We start from the raw sequence: 23,874 nt of genomic DNA, 5'->3' as shown, positions 1-23,874 counted from the left end.
TAAGATTTTTTGACATTGTATACATACACTATATAAAAGTACAACACCATACTGTTAGATGAAGGTTTACAACCTAATAATCAACATTGCTAGTTGAGCCAAACCTTACGAAAAATAATCTTATATCATCTTAAAACAAATGGTAGGGAATTGTATATGAATACGAAAGATAATCTGTTTATAATAGTGCCGTACCCTAAACCCTTGCAATGGAACAATATTTTATGCGCTCATCCTTACCGCCCTTGCAAAAGGGAAGGAGAGTATCCAAATCTGTTTATAATAGTGCCGTAGACATTGCAGTAGAAACACAGGCAGCAGAGGATCTCTTGCCCCCTTGCAATACTAACATCTGAGCTTACATGATTCTGTCCTCACAAACTCTTAAGGAAGTAGCAAACCACATCTCATCTATTACTGTCTTTTATCCAACGTTTAATGGGAGTAGATAAATATAACGACTTTCTGATGCACAAAAACTCCAGAACTTTACTTCCAACATATCTAGTTTGATTACATGTTAAAATAGTATATGTGCTAAAATAAAAGAATAAAAATATGATCATTATCCGGAAACCATTTAAAATGACCGAAGAAAAATGAAAGACTTGAATAAAATTAAAACAAAACATAAAGAATCCAATTGCCCAAACAGTCGGATGATAATTTAAAATATCGTTTGTGTTTGATAAACCGCCGCTCATATTTTCTTCAGCTTCTGTCCCCGGAGACCATTCCAGAAAGCAGCTGCATTGACCGCCTTTTTTCCAGGGAGCTGAAGTTCCAATACCTGAGTTACAACATCACTAAATTCAGAAAGTGATATTTTTCATATTAAACATCAGTGCTTCCTCAAATGTTTATTCCTAGTGAAATAGAGTAAAACACATATCAAACAGTGTCTTTGAAAGCAAGTTACTTTCATTAACCTGCTTGATATATTCCAGACAAATTTCTATATAATTACAGATTTAGAGATAAATTCTGCATTTCAAGTTACAAAATGTACTTAAAAGTGTGTGCGTTCCCAATTTTGGATTTCTGAAGACATTGCCGCTTCATCCAACACCATTTGTATTTAATATTAGATTCAATTTCATGATGTAACACAGGATTCCATAGAGCAATTAGAGAAAAGAACAAGAAGGGAATATCCCCTTATTTACAGAGCTCATGTGAAAACTAAATTTACAAAGTATGAACTTCAGCTTGTGTAAATATATTGTAGCATTGAATTTCAATAAGTAACTGCTCAAATAAGTACTAATACTATACTTTTGGATTTCTGAAGACATTGCCGCTTCATCCAACACCATTTGTATTTAATATTAGATTCAATTTCATGATGTAACACAGGATTCCATAGAGCAATTAGAGAAAAGAACAAGAAGGGAATATCCCCTTATTTACAGAGCTCATGTGAAAACTAAATTTACAAAGTATGAACTTCAGCTTGTGTAAATATATTGTAGCATTGAATTTCAATAAGTAACTGCTCAAACAAGTACTAATACTATACTTTTGGCCTAGAATTACTGTTTACAATGAATAATGATTTTTAAAAGCAAATGTACAACTTCTAGTTAACAGTCAAATGAGCACCTTGGAAACAAATTCATTTTTGCAATTAACAAGAAACAAATTCGTTTTTCCACCTCTAACTTCGAAGGAAATGTTTTTTTACCCTCTTCATCTGTTGCTTAAATAGTTTTGAATCAAATCAAGAAAGAAAAAAAAACTGATGTATAATCTTTTTCCAAGTTGTTTAGGGCAAAGATGAGAAAATCACACACTAACAAGATCCATGGCCCTGAAGGTAGCATCAGATGGACATGTTAGATAACAAGAACAAAACAAAACATGAGTTTTGTTTTGTATTTCGTGAATATCAAAAGTAGAACCAAACAGGACAAAAGGTAGGGATCTAAAATGGTAAAACCAAAGAGAACAGAATAGAGCAAGTATTCCCGTTCAGTTTTGGCCGCATGCCAAATTATACGGAAGAGTCATTACCCAATTTTTCTAGATATACTGACACTGAAGAATCTTATTTGTATAGGAACAAGCAAGAGCTGCTCACTGAGACAACCAAAATGAAAAAGAAAATGCAATTTAGAAGATAAATTTTGGGAGTAGTTCTCTTTCGTTTTCCTAACATAGACTGGTCCTAGAAATTGGCTTGGTATACAGATTACAGCTAAACCCTGTTACCTCTACCAGAAAGTGCTTCTCTATGTGGTGCAACTACGATTTAGCACTGCAGTGATAACTAAAACTTCATGATTGATTCTCAAAACTACACATACCTCGAGTGTGGTTCCCCTTCCACATGGAAACACCAATGCACCATTGACAAATGAAATATCATCTGCTTCATTGAACTGCACACTTTTATGAGTGCAAACTCGCGTGGTTATGATTTTAATCTCCAAAGTTTTATTCTGACCATTTTTGTCAGCTACAAGAATCTTCACTCTAGATCCTGGCCACCCTGAAAATGCACGAACCTAAAATTGTTGTGTCACAACTATGCAGTTCAAAAGAAATCATGAAGTTTACCTTATTATGCAGAACAGATGCTTCTTGATCAAAGGATAGCCATGATTCGTCTGGACCTATCTGCATAAAGTAGCAAAACCAAAATAAGATCAATTCCTTGTAAGGAACATATTTATCAACTGTGTATAGTAGAATTGTTTTTCCCTTTTTCTTTATGTAGATAACAGGATATAAAATGGAGTGAACATAAAAGGAATATAACAATTTCTCCCCAATTTCAAGATTTTTTTTTATTACTCCTCAAAACTAGACAGAGAACTTTGGAGTCAGTGTTCTTCTGCTTTGTTTTCACGTGTCCTTTTTTTTTTTTGAACTCTAACCCATTCTCTTTTCAGCAAAAAAAATCCAAAACAAGCAATAAGTTCAAGTCTTTCATTTTTCATTTTGAATACACACAGATCTCTTACAGCTCTTGCACCTAATATGTACCTTATTAGGAGGTGTGTTCTGAAACAATAGTCCACTTATTTTTTGCAGAGAGGCTTTTTTCTTTATAGGAAGTAGGACTGGGAACACAAGGTGTCGCCACGTCCTAGCATGAATTACGATATAATGTGTTAAGTGTTCTTGTTGAACACCTGATGTACTACTATTCATCTCGTACAATTTTCATCTACAAGTTTTGTTAGGAATATGGAGGCTAAAATAAAAGTAAGCCAAATGTGGTTTATGAACGATTGTCTCAAAGGAACTTATATTATTGTCATGCAAAGCGATGGAATAGCCTTGTTGCATTTTTGAGCCATCACTATGGTTTCAGAAATAGAAAAGATTCCTAAAAGTAAATATGAAATATCAACTTAAACAAGTCTAGGAAGTAGCATTGGGCAAACGCTATAGAGGTTCTGATACATGTTGAACTAATAATAATATCAATAGGAAAATCATTTCTTCTTCCCTTCTGAGTAACATAATCAAAACCAACACTACCTTTGGTGCCAATGTAGCCTTTGAATCATCTTGGGGTTGTGCGTTCGCTCTAGCTGATCCATCAAAAATGGATGGAAGTTCCCTAATCAGAAGTTTAGATCCTGCTTTGTCAAATAAAGATATGAACTGATTCTTAACAATGACTTTCTATCAGAAGGTCTGAACTCTGAATAAGAAAAGCTCTTAGGGTAACACTAGGATAAAAGAACATAAGGAACGTAAAAGATAAATTAACATCCATCGAGAGAATAATCATACCTTTATGAAACAGAAGCTCAAGCAAATCAGGTGCCTGCATATATATGTATCTAAAGATTTGTTAGGAGGAGGGAGTAAAAGCAATAACTTTCTAGAAAATATCACCATATGAGAACAGAGAGTGTGTGCAAGGCCTATAATGACCGAGTGAAAACATGACAGCTATGAAAACACACACACATACACCGGCTTTGCATATACATGATCTCAGAAATAAAAAAGTATCTGGTAACTATTTTGATCATGTACCTAAGATATTATTAATACAATCAAAGCAGCACAACCCTCAACATAATATGCAGCAGTACTCGTAATTATTCATTGAAACCACCAGTTGAAACATTCCAGTTTGAAGATTGTTTTTTTCCGTAAGCGAAAATTCATTAATAAAAACACGGATAATAGCACAAGTAGTGCCGACACCAAGAAAAGGCCATGTGCCCCCAGACCTTTTATTTTGTAGCAAACAGAGAGAAGAGAAATTTTTACCTTTATATGATCATCAACTTGAATTGTTTCAGTAGCAATGACAGGACCTGCATCAAGTGCACGAACAGTGAATGCTAACGATACTCCAGTTTCTTTAACACCATCCTAGTATACAAATACAGGTCAATATATAAATTATAAACAAGAAATAAGCTATTGAAACGAAAGGTATAAAAGCAGACAAACGTTAGAAGTGGCATGAGATGAAGGAAAACGGCTAACCTGCAACGCTCTTTGAACAGGAGCAGCACCACGATAGATTGGCAAAAGGCTAGGGTGAATGTTGACTGTTCCTGAGATGATTTCAAGTAAATTTGAGCATTAGATCCATCCATATGTTTTACTTATACTACTAAGTGAGTGTTTGGTTTCATTTCTAGATGTCTTAGAAGTGCTTTTTAAGTACCAAAAACAATTCTAACTCCATAAAATTACGTTTGACATTTTTTGAGAAATCAATTTTGGGGACTAAAAGCAACTATTTGTAGCTTTTGATTCTAGAATAGATTCTAACAAACAAATTTTTATAATTCAACTCACTTTTCCACGAATGTATCCAAACACAAATAACTTTAATTGCAACTCACTTTTAGTTAGAATCAATTTTACAGAATCAATTCACTCAAAATCAATTCTTGCGAAAGCAAAACCAAACATATACTAAGCCGATGTTTGGATGCCCATTTGCATCCTCAAAAGCACGACAAATGCTCTTAGACTCATTTTTACCTCGTTAAAAACATGTTTGGATTATTTAGAGAGAAGCAATTCTTGAATCTAGAATCAATTCTACTCAACACACCAATTTGTAGCTTCTACGGCAAAGAGAATCAATTCTACAATTTATTATATCTTTTTTAATTAATTTTTACTTAATTGTCCATTGACTAGTTAAATAAAATATCGAAGAGCAATTTTTAAATATATACACTAAAATTGGGAAATATTTTATAATTATATATAAACCATTATTTACACTTGAATAGGAGGCAAGCGGGCAACAAGCTGCGCCGCTAGACATAACATTGCTATGCATGACCTTTTGAACTCTATGTAGAAGGTCAACAGCCTCTGGTGCTAAGAAACCGAAAGTGTCAAAAACAAATGGAATAAAAGCATGTTGATTGTCAGAACACGTTTTCTCATGTTTGATCACTTTGCTTGATGCAGCTTTTAGAGCTGCCTGTCCTACGGTAAAAGGTCCGACACCTAATCCCACAAGTGGTGAAACACCTGTCAAGCTGTCAAGTCTACACAAGCATGTTTTCCATCTACCCATCCGTACACCATCACATCTGCAGGCCTGAGTGTTGATCTTCTATCTAGTGGGTCAGTCAGAAAGTTCAAAGACGCCTCCTTCTTAACTGATATTCCCGCCCGTCAGAATATATCAAAAAGTACATCCCTAACAAAGTCATGTATGTACTTAAACCCGAGAAGCTCCTTACACCGAACGACATGCTCCCCAAAAGTATCAAGGCACACCTTACGACAAACAGGGCACACCTCATCAATAGGAAATATTGGAATCATAAGGTGATATCTAAGGATAGTATGATACTCCACAGATGACATATGCTGACCTAACCCATCAATCGGGATATATGCTGCTTGCAAACATCCAAAAATTACCTTTTGTCCCGTGGTCATGTCAAACTTAACTTCCATATTCTGAACACTTTTACTAAAAAGAGCACTCGCCAAAACATGTTGTGCTTTAGGAGGGACGGTGTCTTTGCTGGTAATTATATATATTTGCCTAAACCCTAAAACTTATTTTGGTAATTATATATTCAAAAACAATTTTGGTCTAAACAGTCCAAACAAATAAATTAATAAGAATAAGTTAGTGTATCCAAACACAAATCAATTAACCAAAAACAGTGATAAAGAAGAATGAATGGATGACTAACCAGAAGGAGGAATATCTAAAAATTTGGTGGGTAATATATTGCCATAAGCAGCCGTAATGCATAACTGGGGTTGCAAAGCTTTTAAATCCGACAAGAAAGTATCCTGCAAGCAGGGAATGAAGAGAGTGAGTAATTGGATTTTCATTCATTAGAGAGAATAATTAGTTAGTTAGTGATTTACGTCTCCAGCACGTTGAGGAGTGAAAATAAGATGAGAAGAGAAGCCTCTTTCAAGAGCAAAGTTGGCCAAAGGAGAGAGCGAAAGTTTTTTTCCTCGGTCTCTTCTAGCGGGTGGCTGAGTGACAATAGCAGCAACTTCAAAGGAAGAATGTGGAGAAGCAGAAGCGGTGAGAAGTGCATCCAGGACTATAGTAGACACTTGAGGTGCCCCCAACAGAACTACTGGTTTCTTCTTGTTGGTGGTGGTGGTGAAAGTAAAAGTGGAACTCTGACTCTGTACACAACATAACCGCCGAATCATTCTTCTTTCTCACCTGCCTCTGTTCTAGACTTCGTATTGTTTGTTATCACTCCAGTTATCCAACTTTATCTCATAGATCTTCAACACGTGGCAATTTAAACTTTCATCGGCTGAGATTAGAAGTACGATGCCCGTATACGAGCTAATTAACCATCTAAAACCCTTGCACCTTTGAAACCCACATACACCTTTCTCTGTCATCTCCATCACTCGCCGCCATGGGTTTAAGCGGAGTAGTTGGCAGACGTCTGTACATGAAACTCTTCACCGCCGCCAATTATTCATCTACGGCGTCGAATGAAATTAATCTGATCAAACAATTGAGAGAAAGAACAAGCGCTCCCATTAAGGACGTGAAAGCTGCTCTCGTCGCTTCCAATTGGGATTTAGACGCAGCTCAGACGGAACTGAGAAAGAAGGGAATCGTTCTCGCTTCGAAGAAATCTTCTCGAACCGCTTCTGAAGGTTTACTCGCTCTCGCTCAAAACCACCACAAAACCGCTCTCATTGAACTCAATTGCGAGACTGATTTCGTTGCCAGAAATGACATCTTTCAACATTTGGCACGTTCTCTCGCTAATCAAGCTTTGTTGTTGGACAGCAACTCTTCCTTTCACTTTGGTCCTCAATCGTTAGAGGTAACTAACTATCTATGTGCCGATTTCAGATTTCAGGATAATTAGTTACATTGAATTACGTGATTTTCTCAAATTATTAGCAGTGTTGGTGTGTTAGTGAGCTTTCTGTGTGTTGTGTTGTTGAAATGAATCAATTGATAAATTCCTCTTTCACCAGGAGATGAAATTGAATCTTGAACATCCAAAGATCAACGGAGAAACTACTGTTCAAAACGCTATCACTGAAGTAGCTGCCATCATGGGAGAGAATGTGAAGCTAAGAAGAGGTTATCTGATGCACGCACCATCTAATGGTCTTGTATCTACATATCTTCATACCAGTCCCCTACCTGGTAACTAACCGCTCAAACTCACAATTGATTCTGACTAATCAGAGTATTCTCAATAGAATATAATTTAATTCTTTTTCAAATGGATTCTAACTTAAACCTATGATTTGGAGCTTTTGCCCCCAATTTATTGTTCAACTCGCTTTTACCTATAATAGAAAAAATGGTGGAAACTAGGCTTAGGTGGTCTGGCCATGTAGAGAGAAGATTTATAGATTTTGTAGCGAGAAGAGTAGATCAGGTGAGGATAGTCAGATCTCTAGAGGCAGCGGAAGACCTAGAACAACTTTTAAGAGAAACTATTAATAAAGATCTAGAGAGTAATGAGTTGGATCAAAATATAGTTTATGATAGAGTATTATGGTGTAATTTTATCCATGTATCCAGCCTCACTTAGTGGGATAAGACTTGGTTTTTATTGTTGCTAATAAAATTTAGGGTGGGGGGGATGGTGCATCAGTTCAAGGCAAGGAAGACCTTCTGGGCCCAAACATAAGTCATTTTACATTCAACTCATTTGTATCAAAATATGTTTTACAAACTTAGTTAGTTCAAGATCAATTATCTTCGTAAAAAATTAAAATCAATTATCAATTTTCGTTATCGCATACCAAGCACATATATGTTTGTCATCATTTTCTTACATGTCGTCTTGTGCTAAGTACCAAATTCTATGCAACTCCTAAAAACATGATCCAATTAAAGGTCCTGACATTCTCCAATTTGATTAGGTTTGGGTCGCATTGCTGGGATCTTATCTCTTGAAGTTGATGGTGGTAAAACAGAAGCAGATGCACTTCAACGTGTTGGATCAGAATTGGCCATGCATGTAGTGGCAGCAAAACCATTATTCTTAACAAAGGAACTTGTGTCTTTGGACGCATTAGAATATGAGCGTGAAATTCTTAAATCTCAGGTATTGGTATTCTATGATTTCTTTTGAAGCGTGAACTTGTGTCTATGAATAGATGATATGTCCATGCAAGTAAGTATATGAAATTATGAATCATAATTATTGTGGTCATGTGCTTAGGCTTCCATTAATTATGATCTTTAAGAATTATTTGAAATTTCGTCATTTGTTTAAGTGTAACGTAATTTGAAAAATTTAGAATGAATGATTGCTTATCAGTTATTATCTCAATTGTTTTATTCTTCTTTTTCAAGTTTTGAGGGGACTATTGTGAAGAAAATTGCAATGCTTGCATAGATGTAGTTTTCCTTCTTGTAACTGCCTTCACCATAGTTTCATCCAATGTGTTGATTAAGACTGTCTTGTAGGGTTTTTGAGTGGGTTAAATAGCTTGTAGTTTAGTTGCCAATATACTTTGACTGACAAGGTTTTGCTCAGTTTGGCGAATGTGACATTTGGACCAGCCTCTCTATACTCCATGTCCACACTCAAGAATGACAACCTCTTTGCCTTCTATATGTTAATATGCCTTCATGAATAAGAGCTATAGTGGCTATTGAAACTTGCGTGTGGATTTAGGATTGTCTTAGTTTAGACTAATTCAACTTTTTTGATAAACCACCATTTAGCAACACTTGAAAAATTCAGTTCAGAAAATGCAATTTGCTCAGTGTTCCCATGTATATTTTGTGATTTATCTAGTTCTTGAACCGAAGGGCTACTTTCTTTACCACATTGTAGAAACAGAATATAAACTTTTTGTTTAAGACCGTTTTGGTTTTTATATTTCAGGCAGAAGCCACTGGTAAACCTCAGATGGCCATAGAAAGAATGGTTGAAGGCCGTCTACGCAAGTACTTTGAAAATGTTGTGCTTATGGACCAAAAGTTTGTTATTAATGATACTATAAAAGTGAAGGTATGTGAGGTTTCTCTTATCTCTAAATCGAATTGGATTATTTTATGATAATTGAAATTACGATGGCTATATTTGTTTGCCATTATTGTTATTTTGATCGGCAAAAGAAATAAAATTCTACCAATGCTTGGGTTGGACTTGGTTCAGAATCCGCCCCTTTCACTTTTTAATTTCATTTGTCACTCTTCCTTTTTTTAGAAAGGGAAAACATGCCATGACGTGATACCTTGGTTTCTACGATTTTTCCATTTCAACCATAAAAAGCGAGTATATGGTTCGCTAATGACAAAGTTAGAGAACTTTCAGTATTTACTTGTATCGTTACATCCTTGCCCCCTATATATTATATATAAGGTTACCAAAATAGAGGAAAAACACAGACAACAACAAAATTTGTCCAAATCTTTGATTAAAGAAAGGGATACTCGATGCCTTATGAATATACAAGGTTGTTAAGACAAGATTCGGGCTGAAACTATGGTATTGCAATGCAAGACAATTTTTAGTTATCAACAAATATAATCCAATTCCTCTAAAAAAAACAAATATAATCCAATTGTAGATAAAATGTAGGTTTTGCTTCTATGTTCTGGTTTGCTCGGTTTCTAACTTCACAATTAGGTTTTAATGGATTTATTAAGTCCAAATGGAGGTCTCAAATAATTATTAGTAAATGATCTGTACACCTAAGCCTCATGGCTCATGTTCTGGACCCAAAGGTGGTTTATTGTGTAAAAAGTTGCAATACATGTAGTTTCACTCAAGTGTAATGGAGCTCATTTGAGTCTCCTAATCATCTTAATGAAACTTGTGAGAAGTATCAGGAGTTTTCGACTAATGTAAACCTATCAGCATTAGGACCTGTTTTCTGTGGTATTTATAATCCTTTTGTAGATTGCACCGATATAAAACAATCCCTCACAGTCCCCTGGATCAAGCGTTAGGTGACCATTATTTTAGAACTTGGTGTCAGGACTATGGTCTCAACTGTGATGTGGTCACAATTAAAAAAGGAAAAATAGACTGTGAACTTGGGCAATAAGAGTTTGTTTCTTACTTTGAAACAACACAGGCAGTTTGTTCCAGTTACATTATTCGGAAGTCCTACTTCCTTACATGGATTATGGATAAAAAACCTAATATTTTTAAGTTTATTTTGAACTCACCTATACTCACATGAGCCTAATCCAGGCCATCTAAAAATGATAATCTCTCCGTTTCTGATTCAAGGAATAAAAAATTAGAATTGGGAAACTGTTAGTGCTAGACCTCATGTTGTAAAGGCTTACTCTAAGAGAAGGCCACAAAATTAAATGGGCATAGGCTCTTTTAGTCGTAGGTGGTTACTAGCAGTTGCCAGCTACCTTTTTCCTTCTCTTTTATTGTATTTCTATATTTCCTCATAAATATCTCTATGTTGAAAATTCCTTCATAGAGACTAATTAAATAAAGGAAAATGTTAAGAAGTGCACTTAGGGCATTGTTTAAGCATCCAAAAGCAGTAAGTTTTACAATGAAAATTGCATAGTTATGACTTTTACATGTGTTTGATTTGTATTTTCAAGACAAAATTTCTTTATGTGGGTTCCTTAAACAATGTCCTTAGGGCACTTGTTAGCAAGACCATTAAATAAATTCAGTATTATAGCAATTCAGACCACTTTCCATCAGACCCGTGTTTGCTGTGAATCTAAGAACTTTCTAGTTTCTACCACTAAAACATGCAATATAGATCTATGGGCAGCCAATAGCCTTCAAACTTTAAAGCCATTCAGATTCTAGGAAGGTATTAAAATGTCTTATGGTCAGTGACCAGCAAATGAAGGTAATTTTTTGCTCCAGCGGACCCATTTTTCTTGATTTCAAGACCACCATTTAGACGTGTAGCATTATGGACATTTATGTATGTGTGCAATAATGTTTGTATGTTCGTAGATATGTATATATGTACATGCATTTTGAATATGTATGATTAAGATTTAAACCCAAAGTCACGTGACTTTTTCTAAGTGATCATTTAACATTTTGAAGAAATTCTGTCACTGTTTAAAAAACTTTTATCTTGATCATCTATGTATAGTTATATGGTCAAGATTTTACTGCTCTCACTCCACAAGACACATATCCAAAACGTGCTATTTATAATGTATGTATGGAGTTATGTGTCTATTGTGAAGTATCCATCTATGGAGCCGATTTTTTTATTTGCTCATTCTTTACCTAGTATCTTAAATGTCTCTTTGAAGGAGGTGCTGGATAATCTATCCAAAGAGGTGGGTTCGTCCGTAAGGGTTGCAAGCTTTCTCAGAATGGAAGTTGGGGAAGGAATTGCAAGGTGAGACCTTACTTTTTTGGTAATTTATATTTTCCTACCTTGTTTTTGGAGTCTTGTTATATGCTACCACACTGTCATTGAACTTGGTCTACAATTTAATGCTCTGATCAAAGTGTAATAGTACCAACATAAGAATAAACTGAAACTGACTGAATTTGTATTGATGATGAACTCAGTGGATGAATCCCTCTTTACAAGATGAATGAAACAGTAGTGACAGACAATGGACAGAGAATAAATTCCTTGAAACAACAACAACAACAACCGAGCCTTATCCCACTTAGTGGACTCGGCTACATGAATCAAACAACGCCATAGTGTTCTATCAAAAAGTCAAAAACCATGTCTTTCTCCAACTCATTTATCTCTAGATCCTTCCTAATAGTTTCTCTTATAGTTTTTCTAGGTATACCCCGACCTCTAGTAAGGAAGAAAATAAAATGATAAGCAATGATGAGAGCACCTCCTAATGAGATGAAAATTTACCCCACTACTCAATCCAACAATTTCCACTCTATTTTCATTCTACTCTCCATTTCTGTTGAGGAGTGATATTTGTACAACCAATTTTTGAGACAACCACTTTTCCTCTCCTTATTGGATAAAAAGAATAGAGAGAAAGAAGAAGAGAGAGAATAAAAATACATGTGAGTATGAGAGAGAGGGTTGTTTCCAAAGTTGTCAAAATTTGGTTGTACAAATATCATTTCCCTTTAATAAATGATGTGAGATAGTGAGTGATGTTTTTCTGTTTAATTTATGTTTTGGGTGTCAATCTAGTTGTCACGGTAGGATTTGGGGCTAAAAGGGTATACATCAAACTAAAATTAATTTTAGGTATCTCTAGCAATGTGGTTTTGTAAATTTAAAGTGTGCTAAATTTCTCCATTAGACAAGACAAAAATGACAGGAAAAATCATGTACTGTATAGCCTAAAAATCATGTTCCAAGTTCCTTCCATCATATCTTCATTCTACAAAAAATCACGTCTTCATTCAAACTTTCTGTGATCAGTTCCAAGTTCCTTTCTTGATTGGCAATATCCTATTCCATGATGGACACCCTCGCAAGTCTTGAGAATTGAAGAATAAAAATGTGGATCAAATTCTCATCATGTTCTTCATATCAGTAAATGTAGTAGATTTTTCTGTTAATTGATTTTTACTATGGACGTCTAATTTTCAGGCAAGAAACAGATTCATCAGAGTCTGTTGCTCAGGTAGCCTAATTTAAGGCGATTCAGTGCAATAATGGAGGAAACTTCTCAGAGATAAATCTGAGTCTGTTGCTCAGTAGCCTAATTTAAGGTGATTCAGTGCAATAATGGAGAAAACTTCTCAGAGATAATGTTTGTTTCGAGAGGCTTCTGTTCTCCAACTCATTATATTTAATGACTCATGCTCCATTTATTTATCCTGGAAAGTTTTGAGGTACAATATTATGTTGAAAATTTTGCTGTCGTAAAACTTCAATGGTTTCTGTTAGTGTGTACTAGTGGGCTCTGGTTAAATATTTGATTATTTTCTTAGTTCATAGAGTGTCTATTTTTGATGTTACAAAGCTGAAAAATAAATTGATATGAACTTTTCTTTAAAATGAGACAAACAATAGTCCAAAAGCAGACAACGTCGTGTTTCTACTTTAATAAGCTCGTTATCCTTTCAGGGTCTATTTCGTAGGAGAAAACTGAAGGGAAGGACAGAGGCTATTGATTATTATAATCTTGAGTTGTTTGGTTTAATATTTTAGAGGAGATAGCAGTAAAATTTCTCATTTAGCTCCCCCATACAAGTAGGGATATTTAGAGAGAAGATATGTTTAAAAATTAGACTGAAACTCTCTTCATTAAATGTGATAATAACTATTTCAATTGTCTAAAGAAATGCTTATAAAACCGTTTAGTCCTCCCCACCAGTTGAATCAAACATATCCTTCCTTACTCCTTAGAAACGCCGTTTCAAGTCACGAGTCATACGATTTTAAATGCTTTAAGGCTTGCATATTATAAGTCTGATTCATACAATCCTTTGCCCAACGTCCATACTACTTTTCAATTTATAATTTCATTGCTTTGACGAATAGCCTTTTTTTTTTTTTTTTTAATTTAGCTTTTATTTCATTTTCTAAATGAAACGTTTTCTCCATAAAATACTGAGTAATAATTTTCTTACTACTATTAATTAAAGCACTCTGCCATACAAAACAAAAAATTATTTTTTAATTTAAAGTTGACTTTAAAGATCACTTTCGTCCTTGTCTTACGGTTAATGATCACTTTAAAGTTGTTATTTAGAATGATTATTTTCTCTTTTATTTTGGAGTTAATGTTGTTGCTGAAGAAATGATTTTTTTAAAATCCTAAACAAACAATATTAAAATAACCAAAATTATTTTTTAAAATAGAAAAAATAATTTTTTATCAAATAAAAAAGCTAAAACAAATGCACATAATATTTAAATATAATTTTTTCCTTCTTCGTTTTATCCTCTGAATCCATTACTGCGTAGAGTATTTCTCGATCATCCTTCATTCTTAATTATAAACTTTTTTTGATGATTTCCCCCCTAAATTTAAGTTTATACACAATTTACTAAGTAAGTTTATTATTTTTTCCTTAAAATACTCATTATTAATATTATTAACACTATCACTTCATCTTAATTTTTTTTCAAACGTACTTTATCTTAAAGGGTCATGCTAACCAATAAGGTGCTGGGGCACTAATTAAATTATTAGTTATAAAAAAAAAAGTTTTAAGTTAAAAACAACAATTTTTACACTTTAAGCATTATTATATAGAGTGTCGTAGAGAAATCTAGATAAAAAACACACATTAATAAAGACATTTTTTTTCCTAAAAAAAAAAAAGAATGGTTTTTTTTAGATATATTAAATAATTTATGTATTTGGTTTAGATTTTTGACTAGATATATAAATTATTCAATATATCTAAAAAGTTAGAGTATTATTTATTATTTCGTCTATATGTAAAAATAAAAAATAGAGCAATTTAGAAATCCCTAAATTCCAGTCCCGCCTCTCTCACATGTTACCCGCCCCATCCATTTGGAGTTCGTCTACACATCTGTCTGCAACAGGTAAACCATCGTTCTTCCTTCATTTCATATATTGCTTTCGAATTTCTTCTATTTCCCTGTTCTGTTCTGTTCCGTTCGTCTTCAATCTATTACCAGAACCAGAACCATTCTTTGTTGTCTCATTCAATTGAACTTCACTAGTGGTGTCTTGTTAATTCATTCTCAATTTCATCTCTCATTTGCTTTGTCTTTGTATAAGATATGGTTTCCTTTCTTTCAGGTTTCTCTTGAAATTCAATTGGATTCATAATATGAACAACATGTTGCTTCCGATTCACACCAATTGCTTTCTTCCACTTGTCTATGCTGCGTTTCCACATAAGATTCAGGATGTTCGTTTTATGGTCAACAACTGCGCCCCCACTTTCACAAAGTATTGTCAATTTGGGATTCATTATTCTTATTATTATTATCATCATACAACAACAAGAAGAAGACGTTCATATTGTCGTTCTGGGATGAGGGACACAGTAGTCTCTGATTGGGAACTGCAGGAAGGTCGTATCGCGGTTTCAATTTTTCTTCAACAAATGGGTGTGTCGGCCGAGGAATCAAAATCAATAGCATCAAACTCCCCAGCATATCTCAACATGTTGGTAGAAAGTGTTAGGGATTTGGAGCACTTCTCTTCTTCTATGCTGGATGCTAATGCTAATGCTGACGGTGCGTTCAACTTGAACTTCAACTACAGGGACAAGATTCTTCACATTGCAGCTCTCAAAGGTGACAACGGCAAACTAGCCTACTTAGAGAGTCTCGGCTTCACACTCTCTTCCTCAATGAACGTCGCCAGGTATATATCCTCCGCTCACACCCTCCTGTCTCTCATTAACAAAGTTACCTCTATCAAACAACTCCTTTTTCCTCCCGCGCACACTACTCATCACTATCAACTCCTTATCAAGAATATTCGTCTCATCATGACCCACTTATCAATTTCACTAGATGAAGATATGCAACACACTTTCTCCTTTTTCGAAAAGGTTCAAGCAAGGCGTGGAGGTTTAAATATCCTTGCTTCTCAAGATGCTGCTTTCCGTTGCTTCATTGAATCATTTCCTCGTATACTTTTGTTATCACTAAATAATCACATCTCACCTACACTGGATATTCTCCAAAATATTGGGATCCCCGCAGATCGCATCCCCAACATAATATTGGCTTTTCCTCCTATTCTGCTCTGGAATGTTGAACTCCTTCAGACTAGAGTTCTGGCCTTGAACCAGGTATGCCAAATTTTTCTTTCTTTCCGAACAAAGTGCATTGTGATGTCTATAGGATTTCATTCTTCTTTGCCTGAAAACTGCATTTTTGGTGCTATGTTGTTTTCTCTCAACTATGCGTGGTTAGACTAGATGACATAAGATTAGAAATGACAGCATGAGAGAGAGAGAGAGAGAGAGAGAGAGAGAGAGAGAGAGAGAGAGAGAGAGAGGGAGGGAGGGAGGGAGGGAGGGAGGGAGGGAGGGAGATGGTGGAAAGATGTTGGGGGTCATGGTGGAAAATAGACTTAGGTGGGTTGGGCATGTAGAGAGAAAGCTTGGAGATTATGTAGTAACGAGAGTAGATCAGAGTTAGATCACTAGAGGCAGAGGAAGACCTAGAAAAACTATAAGAGAAACCATTAAGAAAGATCTAAAGATTAATGAGTTGGATTGAAATATGGTTTATGATAGAACATTATGGCGTAATTTGATCCATGTAGCTGACCCCACTTAGTGGGATAAGACTTGGTTGTTGTTGTTGTTTCTGTTGGCTCTGCAATGTCTACAACAGAATAAATTAATAGTTTACAATAGATAGTAACTAAAAAATAACAGAAACTAACTGAATTACTGTTTGTAGAAGTTTCCAGAAGTATTCAAAAGTAGAAGACTTAAAACTTTTATTATAGAATTAAAACTAAGTTACAGAGTTGTGTGACATAATTTAGGCAGACAGATCACTCATAATCTCATTTCCCCATTCTCAGCGGCTATCATATCTTCTTTTTGCTTAGAATTAAATGCCAACATGATCTTAATTATAATATCACTTGCTACCTTGAACAAATAAGTTAATAATTGATTTTTTGTAGATTGATGGTGTGGATAAAGATTATGCCAAGTTGATGCTAAAATATCCGTGGGTTCTATCTACAAGCATTCAAGAGAACTATAAGGAGGTCCTTGCCTTTTTACATTCCGTGAAGGTATGATTGTAGTGTCATGAGTGGTTGTGGCCATATAATTTTGCATTTATGTGTATCTGTATTTAGGCAAGTTGATTGTTACTAAAAGAAAACTATGGAGACTACTTTGAATTGTTGTTCCAAAATAATTTGTTCCCTATGAAAATATATTCTATAGTAAATTGAGCAGCCCTATGTACAAGATAACTTGAAATAGAACTAATGCATTATATTTAAGAAGTTTAATAATCTTGTTTACAGTTGTAAAGCATGGTCGTATGGCTGAAGTCAAATTGGTGTATGTTAAATGTAATGCTTGAAACTTCGTTGTAAATATTAAAATATTAATTGGGCACTTGTTCTTGAAATATAAGAAAGTTGTATTAGGCTAGATTAAAGAAAAATGTTTTATTAGGCTAGATTTCGGGGCTGAGTTATGCCTTGCATAAATCCTATGGTTAATAACTATCCTAAATTTGCATATTAGGCCTCCCATAGATGTCCTGTCCTGCAAACTTTGCGCTCTAGATGTTCAATTTTGGCGTACGAGGGGTGTATTGAGATCCCATATTAAGTGGAGACATAGCTAAAGTAGTTCTTATTAGTCTTGAGTAGTCCTCACTCCTTGAGCTAGCTTATGAGGGTAAGTTAGGCCTATCCCAAATTCTACTATTTGGTTGTTTGTCACAACAACCCCCAAGCCTTACCAACTAGGTGAAACCGGCTACTTGATCAAACGGCGCCATAATGTTCTATTGTGAATCATATCTGTGGCCAAACCATTGACTCAGAAGGCCCAAAAACACTAATTGGAGAAATTCAACACGGCTAAATCTGCACACTTCCTTATGATTATGGCTGATGGCTCGGTCCTTTTGCTGCCTTATTAAGAATCCAATTTATTTCACATGCATATGCATGTTGCTTTTGAAAAATAAAATGTTTTTGGTATATGTGGTAGTGGGTAAGGTAGGTATGAAAGACATATTTCATTAGTTTGGTTAGAAGACTGATTTGCAGAAGCACAAGACTAATAGTATTGTTTCATTCTAGGTTCCAAAGACATGGACAGACCGTGCAATCAAAAGACAACCTCAACTATTGGGTTGTTCAACTAGCAAGCTGAAGTTGATGGTAGATCAGTTTGCCGAACTAGGAGTTCAAAGGAAAAAGTTGTATCAGGTTATCACTAGAAGTCCTCAGCTATTATTACAGAAGCCCGAAGACTTTCTACAGGTATTTTTCTTTTGCTCTAATCAAGTGTATATGATATACGATAGAGATGTTTTACAAGTATTTATTACAATTTGAGCAGAGGAGAAAATGCAGGAAAGCAATATAAAGTAGAGAAAAATTTGGAGAGTTTGAAGAGAATATGTTTGAAACTGAATCAATTAATTTCAAAAGAATTAGTGAGTGACCTATTTATAGAGGTCTACTTCAGATCAATTAGATTTGAGCTACCTAACCGATGATGCCAGAATTCTGTCAATAACAATTTGACATGTGACTAGTATGGCGTCTGAAAGGCACACTAGCCAAATAGCTTTCTACACACAACGACCAATATGAGACTACACCCTAACGATGTCCCCTCAAACTCAAGGTGGTTGAGCAAGCACAAACTTGTCAAACACCTTAAGTTTGTCTGGAAGAGCAAATGAACCACCGTTCGCAGAGAGGCTTTGTGGGGAAATCAGCAGTCTGATCAGTAGTAGGAATATGGTGAACTATGAAGTTCTGGCTTAGAACCTTCTCTAGCACAAAGATGTCGAGTTCCAGAGGAAGAGCACTGGACTGTGTGATAAGGAGAGACTGTACCCGAGTTGTCACAGAAAGTAATTTGGGTCTGGAAGGGAGTTTTCAGCTCAGTCCCATCTGGGTCTGATCCCCCCCCTGCCAGAGTCATTGAAGACAATTATAGAAATGGGCTGTCGAGCAGGGGCAGGTTGCACAAGAGGCCATGACTGATCACCCCTTTTGGTTATCAAAATTGTTGGAAATTCCACCTTTATTGCGTCCACCCCTAGTCACCTAATTGCGGCATTTAAGTTGCCTTCATTGCAGTCTCCAACACCTTCATTTTGTTGGCTTTGAGGGGGTGGATTTAGTCCAACATCGGATAGATAAGACTCTTGATAAGAGTTTATAAAGACGAGGCACTCCTCAACTTACAAGCCAGTTTTGTAAGGATTAGTTAGGCCCAATTCCCACTGTCAAACTGGTTTCTGGAATTGTGACATACTGGAGTGCTCCAATAATAGACCGATATAGAGTAAGGGTCTGAAACATAGTTAGCTCAAACTTTTTCAGTTTGATGTTACCAACTAATAACTATAGAGGTTGAGATCTCAATGGCATCTCCCGTTTATCCTTAGACAGAAGATCACACATATATTTGTATTAAGAGAGCTGAAGAGAACCATTCTTGAGATATTAGACTTCAATTCCTGGGAAATAATCAAAGGCTTCAAGATGTTCAAAAGAGCAAACTGTGATTTTACTAGTATTGAGGAGAAAGTTGTCAAAAGAATTTATGTTTAGTTACAATATTTGTTGTGTTTAGTTATTGAGCAACAAGAACATTTAACAGTATATTACAGTATCAGACTAGGCATACATCTCCGATGTTTCACAAGTAATCACATCTTTGTGTTTATACATACATGAGTTTAAATTAAATGATACTTTAAATTATGTTACAAGAATGCATTTATTGATTGACACTTGTAAAAAATTGTCTTGAAAGTGTTCTCTTGGTGTGTATATTAAGATTATTATGGCAAGACTAAGATCAAGATAAAATTAAAATAAGAATGCATTTATTAGCGGCAAAAATGCAAATAAGTGACAAAGGTGATGTCTTTTAAATTAAATGATGTTTTAAGGTGATGTGACAACAATGTATTTGTTGATTGACACTTGTAAAAATTTGTCTTGAAAGTATTCTCTGTGTATATTATTAAGAAGTCTAGAGATGAGCTGCTGAATGAGAGGAGAGGAGTCACATGATATCATCAACATAACCCGGGGTCTGAAATTTGAAAATGGTACTTTGTGAAGCATGTCAAAGCTAGAAATAATTACCAGTCATGATGCACAGATAATCCGAAATTGATGACAATATGTGTTGTATGTATCCATATCTATTTCCCACCCTCAGTATAATCCCACTCTTGAAATCTTGTTTACCTCAAAACCATTACACAATAGCCAAAACGTTACAATTTAGGGAAATGCCCAAATGTTACTTCTGTTGGTCAGTTATGTCCAAAACGTTAACCCTCCGTCAATTTGTCTATTAAACACTCATTTTGGTACCCGAAAGAAAATGTAATTTTAGATCTTAGTCCTTCACCTTCTCTCACTCTTTTCTTTTCTCCTTCTTCCCCTTTGTCTCTTTCTTTACTATGATGGCACTATAGTTTATGCAGCTCCTGCAAACCAACAGTGAAGCAATGGCTCTACAAATCATTTTGAAATTTCCAGTCACAGGACAAAAAGCTTTATTAGAATTACATTGTAAGACAACTAATACTACAAGCATAAGCTAAAGATTAGTTAGAACCATTCCTGCTTTAGGTTTTGCATGAACGTCTCATGTTTAAAATGCTAATTGAGCTTGCCTTAAAATTTCAACAAACAAATGTATTATTAAACCAACAGTACTTAAGTTTCCTTCATGATGTAAACAACGCTTACCTAAAAAAAAATTGCAGCACTAAAGAAAAATTGCATATTATATGCAGGGGCCGGGGTTCGAACCCTGGACACTCCACTTCTTCACAATTTAATTGTGTGAGTTCTAGCCACTAGGCTACTTGACCAAAAAAAATAAAAAATTGCAGCACTAAAGAAAGTTGCTTGAAAAAAATATAACTCTGGAATCGGTTGTTGTTGTTAAAATTGTTTTATTTTTAAATAACTGCAAATGGGTTTCTGTTATATTTATCAGTGTTGCTTCATTTATTTGTTTACACAATAAGCTCTTGGTCATTGTTGTCTACAGGTTGTTATGTTCTTCGAAAATATGGGTTTTGATAAGGAAAATATTGGGAGAATACTTGCTCGCTGCCCTGAAATTTTTGCCACCAGCATTAGTAAAACTTTACAGAGCAAGATTGAGTTCCTTAGTAGAATTGAAGTTTCTAAAGCTTACATTCCTTTGGTTATCAGAAAGTATCCAGAACTACTTGTGTCTGACATTAACAAAACCTTACCTCAACGGTATTGTTATGATTCATCACTTTTTTTTTTGTCTATTGTTCTTTAAGTATCATATTCTCTTTTGTCTATTGTTCTTTAAGTATCATATTTCTTAACTCACCCAATCATTTTTGGGCAGTGAATATTTACTATTCTAAAATAATGCAGTGATTTAGATTTTAGAAAAATGTCATGAAGTTTTTTTTTCTTCTCCCGTAGTAATAGAATGATTCATGTGTCATTCTATTGACCAACCATATAACTGATCATTTGTTTTTGATATGTTGATGTTCTGCAGGATAGTGTACTTTATGAAGGTAGGACTTTCAGAGAAGGAAATTGCACTTATGGTACGTAAATTTTCTCCTCTACTTGGGTACAGCATAAAGGAGGTTCTGATGCCAAAATTAGAATTTCTGGTGAACTCAATGAAGAGGCCGGTAAGAGACGTGGTGCGCTACCCTAGGTATTTTAGCTATTCACTAGAAAAGAAGATAAAGCCAAGATATCGGGTTCTGAAAGGAAGGAATATCGAATGTAGCTTAAAGGATATGCTGGCAAAAAATGATGAAGAATTTGCTGCTGCATTTATGGGTGTTGGAAAGATGCTCGTCTGTCCTCCTTTGTCTTCACATGATAAGCTGTAAATATCATTACCTTGTAGGAATTCATCTTATCAGAACAGATTTGTGTGTCCCTGTAACTTTTAAAAAGAAAGCAAACCTTTTAATTTTCAGTTGTAGTAAATTCAAACGTGAATTTTTTAATGACAGTGCAAGCTTGATTTGGTTTCACGTTTGAACTTTTGAAACCCTCGGTGTACTTTGGTCCATCATAATTGTCTGTCTTTTGTCTCAAAAGTAAATTGTTTTGTTGTTTTTTTGTTCACTACCGAAAAAATTGTTTTGTTTTTTTGTGTGTTAGCACTACGGTTCTCAGGGGAAATGGGCCCAATTAATTCGGAGTTTAGTTAGGGATAAATAAAGTTTGTCTAAGAATTGTTCCAACTACGAATCGCATCTTAGGTTGTCTAGAACATTTCGTCTTTTGATGGGGTTCATTAACCACTTGAGCACAATTGTTTTGTTGTCTCAAAAACATACATTTTGCCACAAGCCATATGGTTCATAAACGAAGAATTTTTTTAAACGACGAATTCTTGGATTTTTTTGGCAAAATTCCATTAGAAAAGGAACGTGAATCTCATAGGAAACGTTTATGAAAAACTCATTTATCTAATCTTTCGCAAAATTTATTGATCAATTATTGTTTAATTTGTAGTTGTGTATGTTTCAGGTGACTAATGTTTGATTTTAGAATTTTTCAAAATTCGGGCAAAATAGAGGTCAAGTGAATTACCTCGTTAATTTTTGGATTTTACTTGTTTTTGACTCTTTCTCACTAAAACGGCCATAACTTAGGATGTGCTTATCCGGTCGGAGGTTGTGAACATTCGTTGGAAAGCTAACAAGCAAAGCTACGACCTAAATGGGTCGGAAATATTTTTAAATGAAGAATTCTTGGATTTTTTCGGCAAAATTCCATTAGAAATGAACGTGAAGCTCATAGGAAATGTTTATGAAAAACCCATTTATCTAATCCTTCACATAACTTATTGATTAATTATTTTTTAATTTGTAGTTTTCTATGTTTCAGGTGACTAATGTTTGGTTTTTAGAATTTTTAAAAATTCGGGCAAAATGGAGGTCAAGTGAATTACCTTTTTAATTTTCGGATTTTACTTGCTTTTTATCCTTTCTCACTAAAACGGCCATAACTTTGGATGTGCTTATCCGGTCGGAGCTTTTGAGCATTCGTTGGAAAGCTAACAAACATAGCTACAACCTCGATGGGTTGGAAATTTTTTTAAAAGAAGAAATCTTGGATTTTTTTGGCAAAATTCCCTTAGAAAGGATCGCGAATTTCAAAGGAAACGTTTATGAAAAACCCATTTATCTAATCTTTCGCATAACTTATTGATCAATTATTGTTTAGTTTGTAGTTTTGTGTGTTTCAGGTGACTAACATTTGATTTTTAGAATTTTTAAAAATTCGGGCGAAATGGAGTCCAAGTGGGATCTTACTTGTTTTTGACCCTTTCTCACTAAAACGACCATAACTTGGGATGTCCTTATCTGGTCTGGGATTGTGAACATTTGTTGGAAAGCTAACAAGAAAAGCTACGATCTAAATGGATCGGAAATATTTTTAAACGAAGAATTCTTGGATTTTTTTGGCAAATTCAATAAGAAAGGAACGTAAATCTCATAGGAAACGTTTATGAAAATCCCATTTATCTAATATTTCACATAACTTGTTTATCAGTTATTGTTTAATTTGTGGTTTTGTATGTTTTAGGTGACTAACGTTTGATTTTTAGAATTTTTAAAAATTCGGGCGAAATGAAGTCCAAGTGAATTACCTTGTTAATTTTCGGATCTTACTTGTTTTTTACCCTTTCTCACTAAAACGACCATAACTTGGGATGTCCTTATCTGGTATGGGATTGTGAACATTCGTTTGAAAGCTAACAAGCAAAGCTACGATATAAATGGGTCGGAAATATTTTTAAACGAAGAATTCTTGGATTTTCTTGGCAAAATTCCATTATAAAGGAACGTGAATCTCATAGAAAA

General features: G+C 34.8%; 3 protein-coding genes across 5 annotated transcripts; 2 read left to right on the top strand and 1 right to left on the bottom strand.

Annotated features, from left to right (window-relative positions):
• Window positions 1-469: 469 nt before the first annotated feature.
• Window positions 470-6,656, bottom strand: LOC25495075 (methionyl-tRNA formyltransferase). Its single transcript, XM_013595232.3, has 9 exons — window positions 6,331-6,656; window positions 6,150-6,252; window positions 4,459-4,529; window positions 4,237-4,341; window positions 3,748-3,781; window positions 3,490-3,590; window positions 2,560-2,619; window positions 2,307-2,507; window positions 470-790 (listed from the first exon to the last, which is right to left on the bottom strand). Exons 1-9 carry the CDS (start codon window positions 6,628-6,630, stop codon window positions 701-703), a joined length of 1,065 nt encoding a protein of 354 aa, XP_013450686.1. The 5' UTR covers window positions 6,631-6,656; the 3' UTR covers window positions 470-700.
• A 160-nt stretch (window positions 6,657-6,816) lies between these two features.
• Window positions 6,817-13,567, top strand: LOC25495074 (elongation factor Ts, mitochondrial). 2 transcript variants are annotated; one of them, XR_005646571.1, is made up of 7 exons: window positions 6,817-7,268; window positions 7,426-7,600; window positions 8,329-8,513; window positions 9,303-9,428; window positions 11,675-11,763; window positions 12,949-13,193; window positions 13,429-13,567. XR_005646571.1 is itself a non-coding variant. In XM_013595230.3 (6 exons), the coding sequence occupies exons 1-6, from the start codon at window positions 6,849-6,851 to the stop codon at window positions 12,989-12,991; spliced, it is 1,038 nt and encodes a 345-aa protein (XP_013450684.1). In that variant the 5' UTR covers window positions 6,817-6,848; the 3' UTR covers window positions 12,992-13,296. The 2 variants fall into 2 exon arrangements, 1 of the variants encoding a protein (XP_013450684.1); XM_013595230.3 differs by lacking the exon at window positions 13,429-13,567 and having other exon boundaries at window positions 12,949-13,296.
• A 1,148-nt stretch (window positions 13,568-14,715) lies between these two features.
• On the top strand, window positions 14,716-22,049 carry LOC25495073 (transcription termination factor MTEF1, chloroplastic). 2 transcript variants are annotated; one of them, XM_013595229.3, is made up of 6 exons: window positions 14,716-14,862; window positions 15,083-16,088; window positions 16,940-17,053; window positions 18,086-18,268; window positions 21,042-21,259; window positions 21,537-22,049. In XM_013595229.3, exons 2-6 carry the CDS (start codon window positions 15,114-15,116, stop codon window positions 21,883-21,885), a joined length of 1,839 nt encoding a protein of 612 aa, XP_013450683.2. In that variant the 5' UTR covers window positions 14,716-14,862; window positions 15,083-15,113; the 3' UTR covers window positions 21,886-22,049. The 2 variants fall into 2 exon arrangements, with proteins under 2 accessions (XP_013450683.2, XP_024641206.1); XM_024785438.1 differs by lacking the exon at window positions 14,716-14,862 and having other exon boundaries at window positions 15,514-15,655; window positions 15,808-16,088.
• The last annotated feature ends 1,825 nt before the right edge of the window (window positions 22,050-23,874 follow it).

This window comes from Medicago truncatula, chromosome 6, assembly GCF_003473485.1.
Source record: "Medicago truncatula cultivar Jemalong A17 chromosome 6, MtrunA17r5.0-ANR, whole genome shotgun sequence".
NCBI lineage: Eukaryota > Viridiplantae > Streptophyta > Magnoliopsida > Fabales > Fabaceae > Medicago > Medicago truncatula.
The sequence above is the reverse complement of the archived record's forward strand: the minus strand, read 5'-3'. Positions and strand labels throughout refer to the sequence as shown.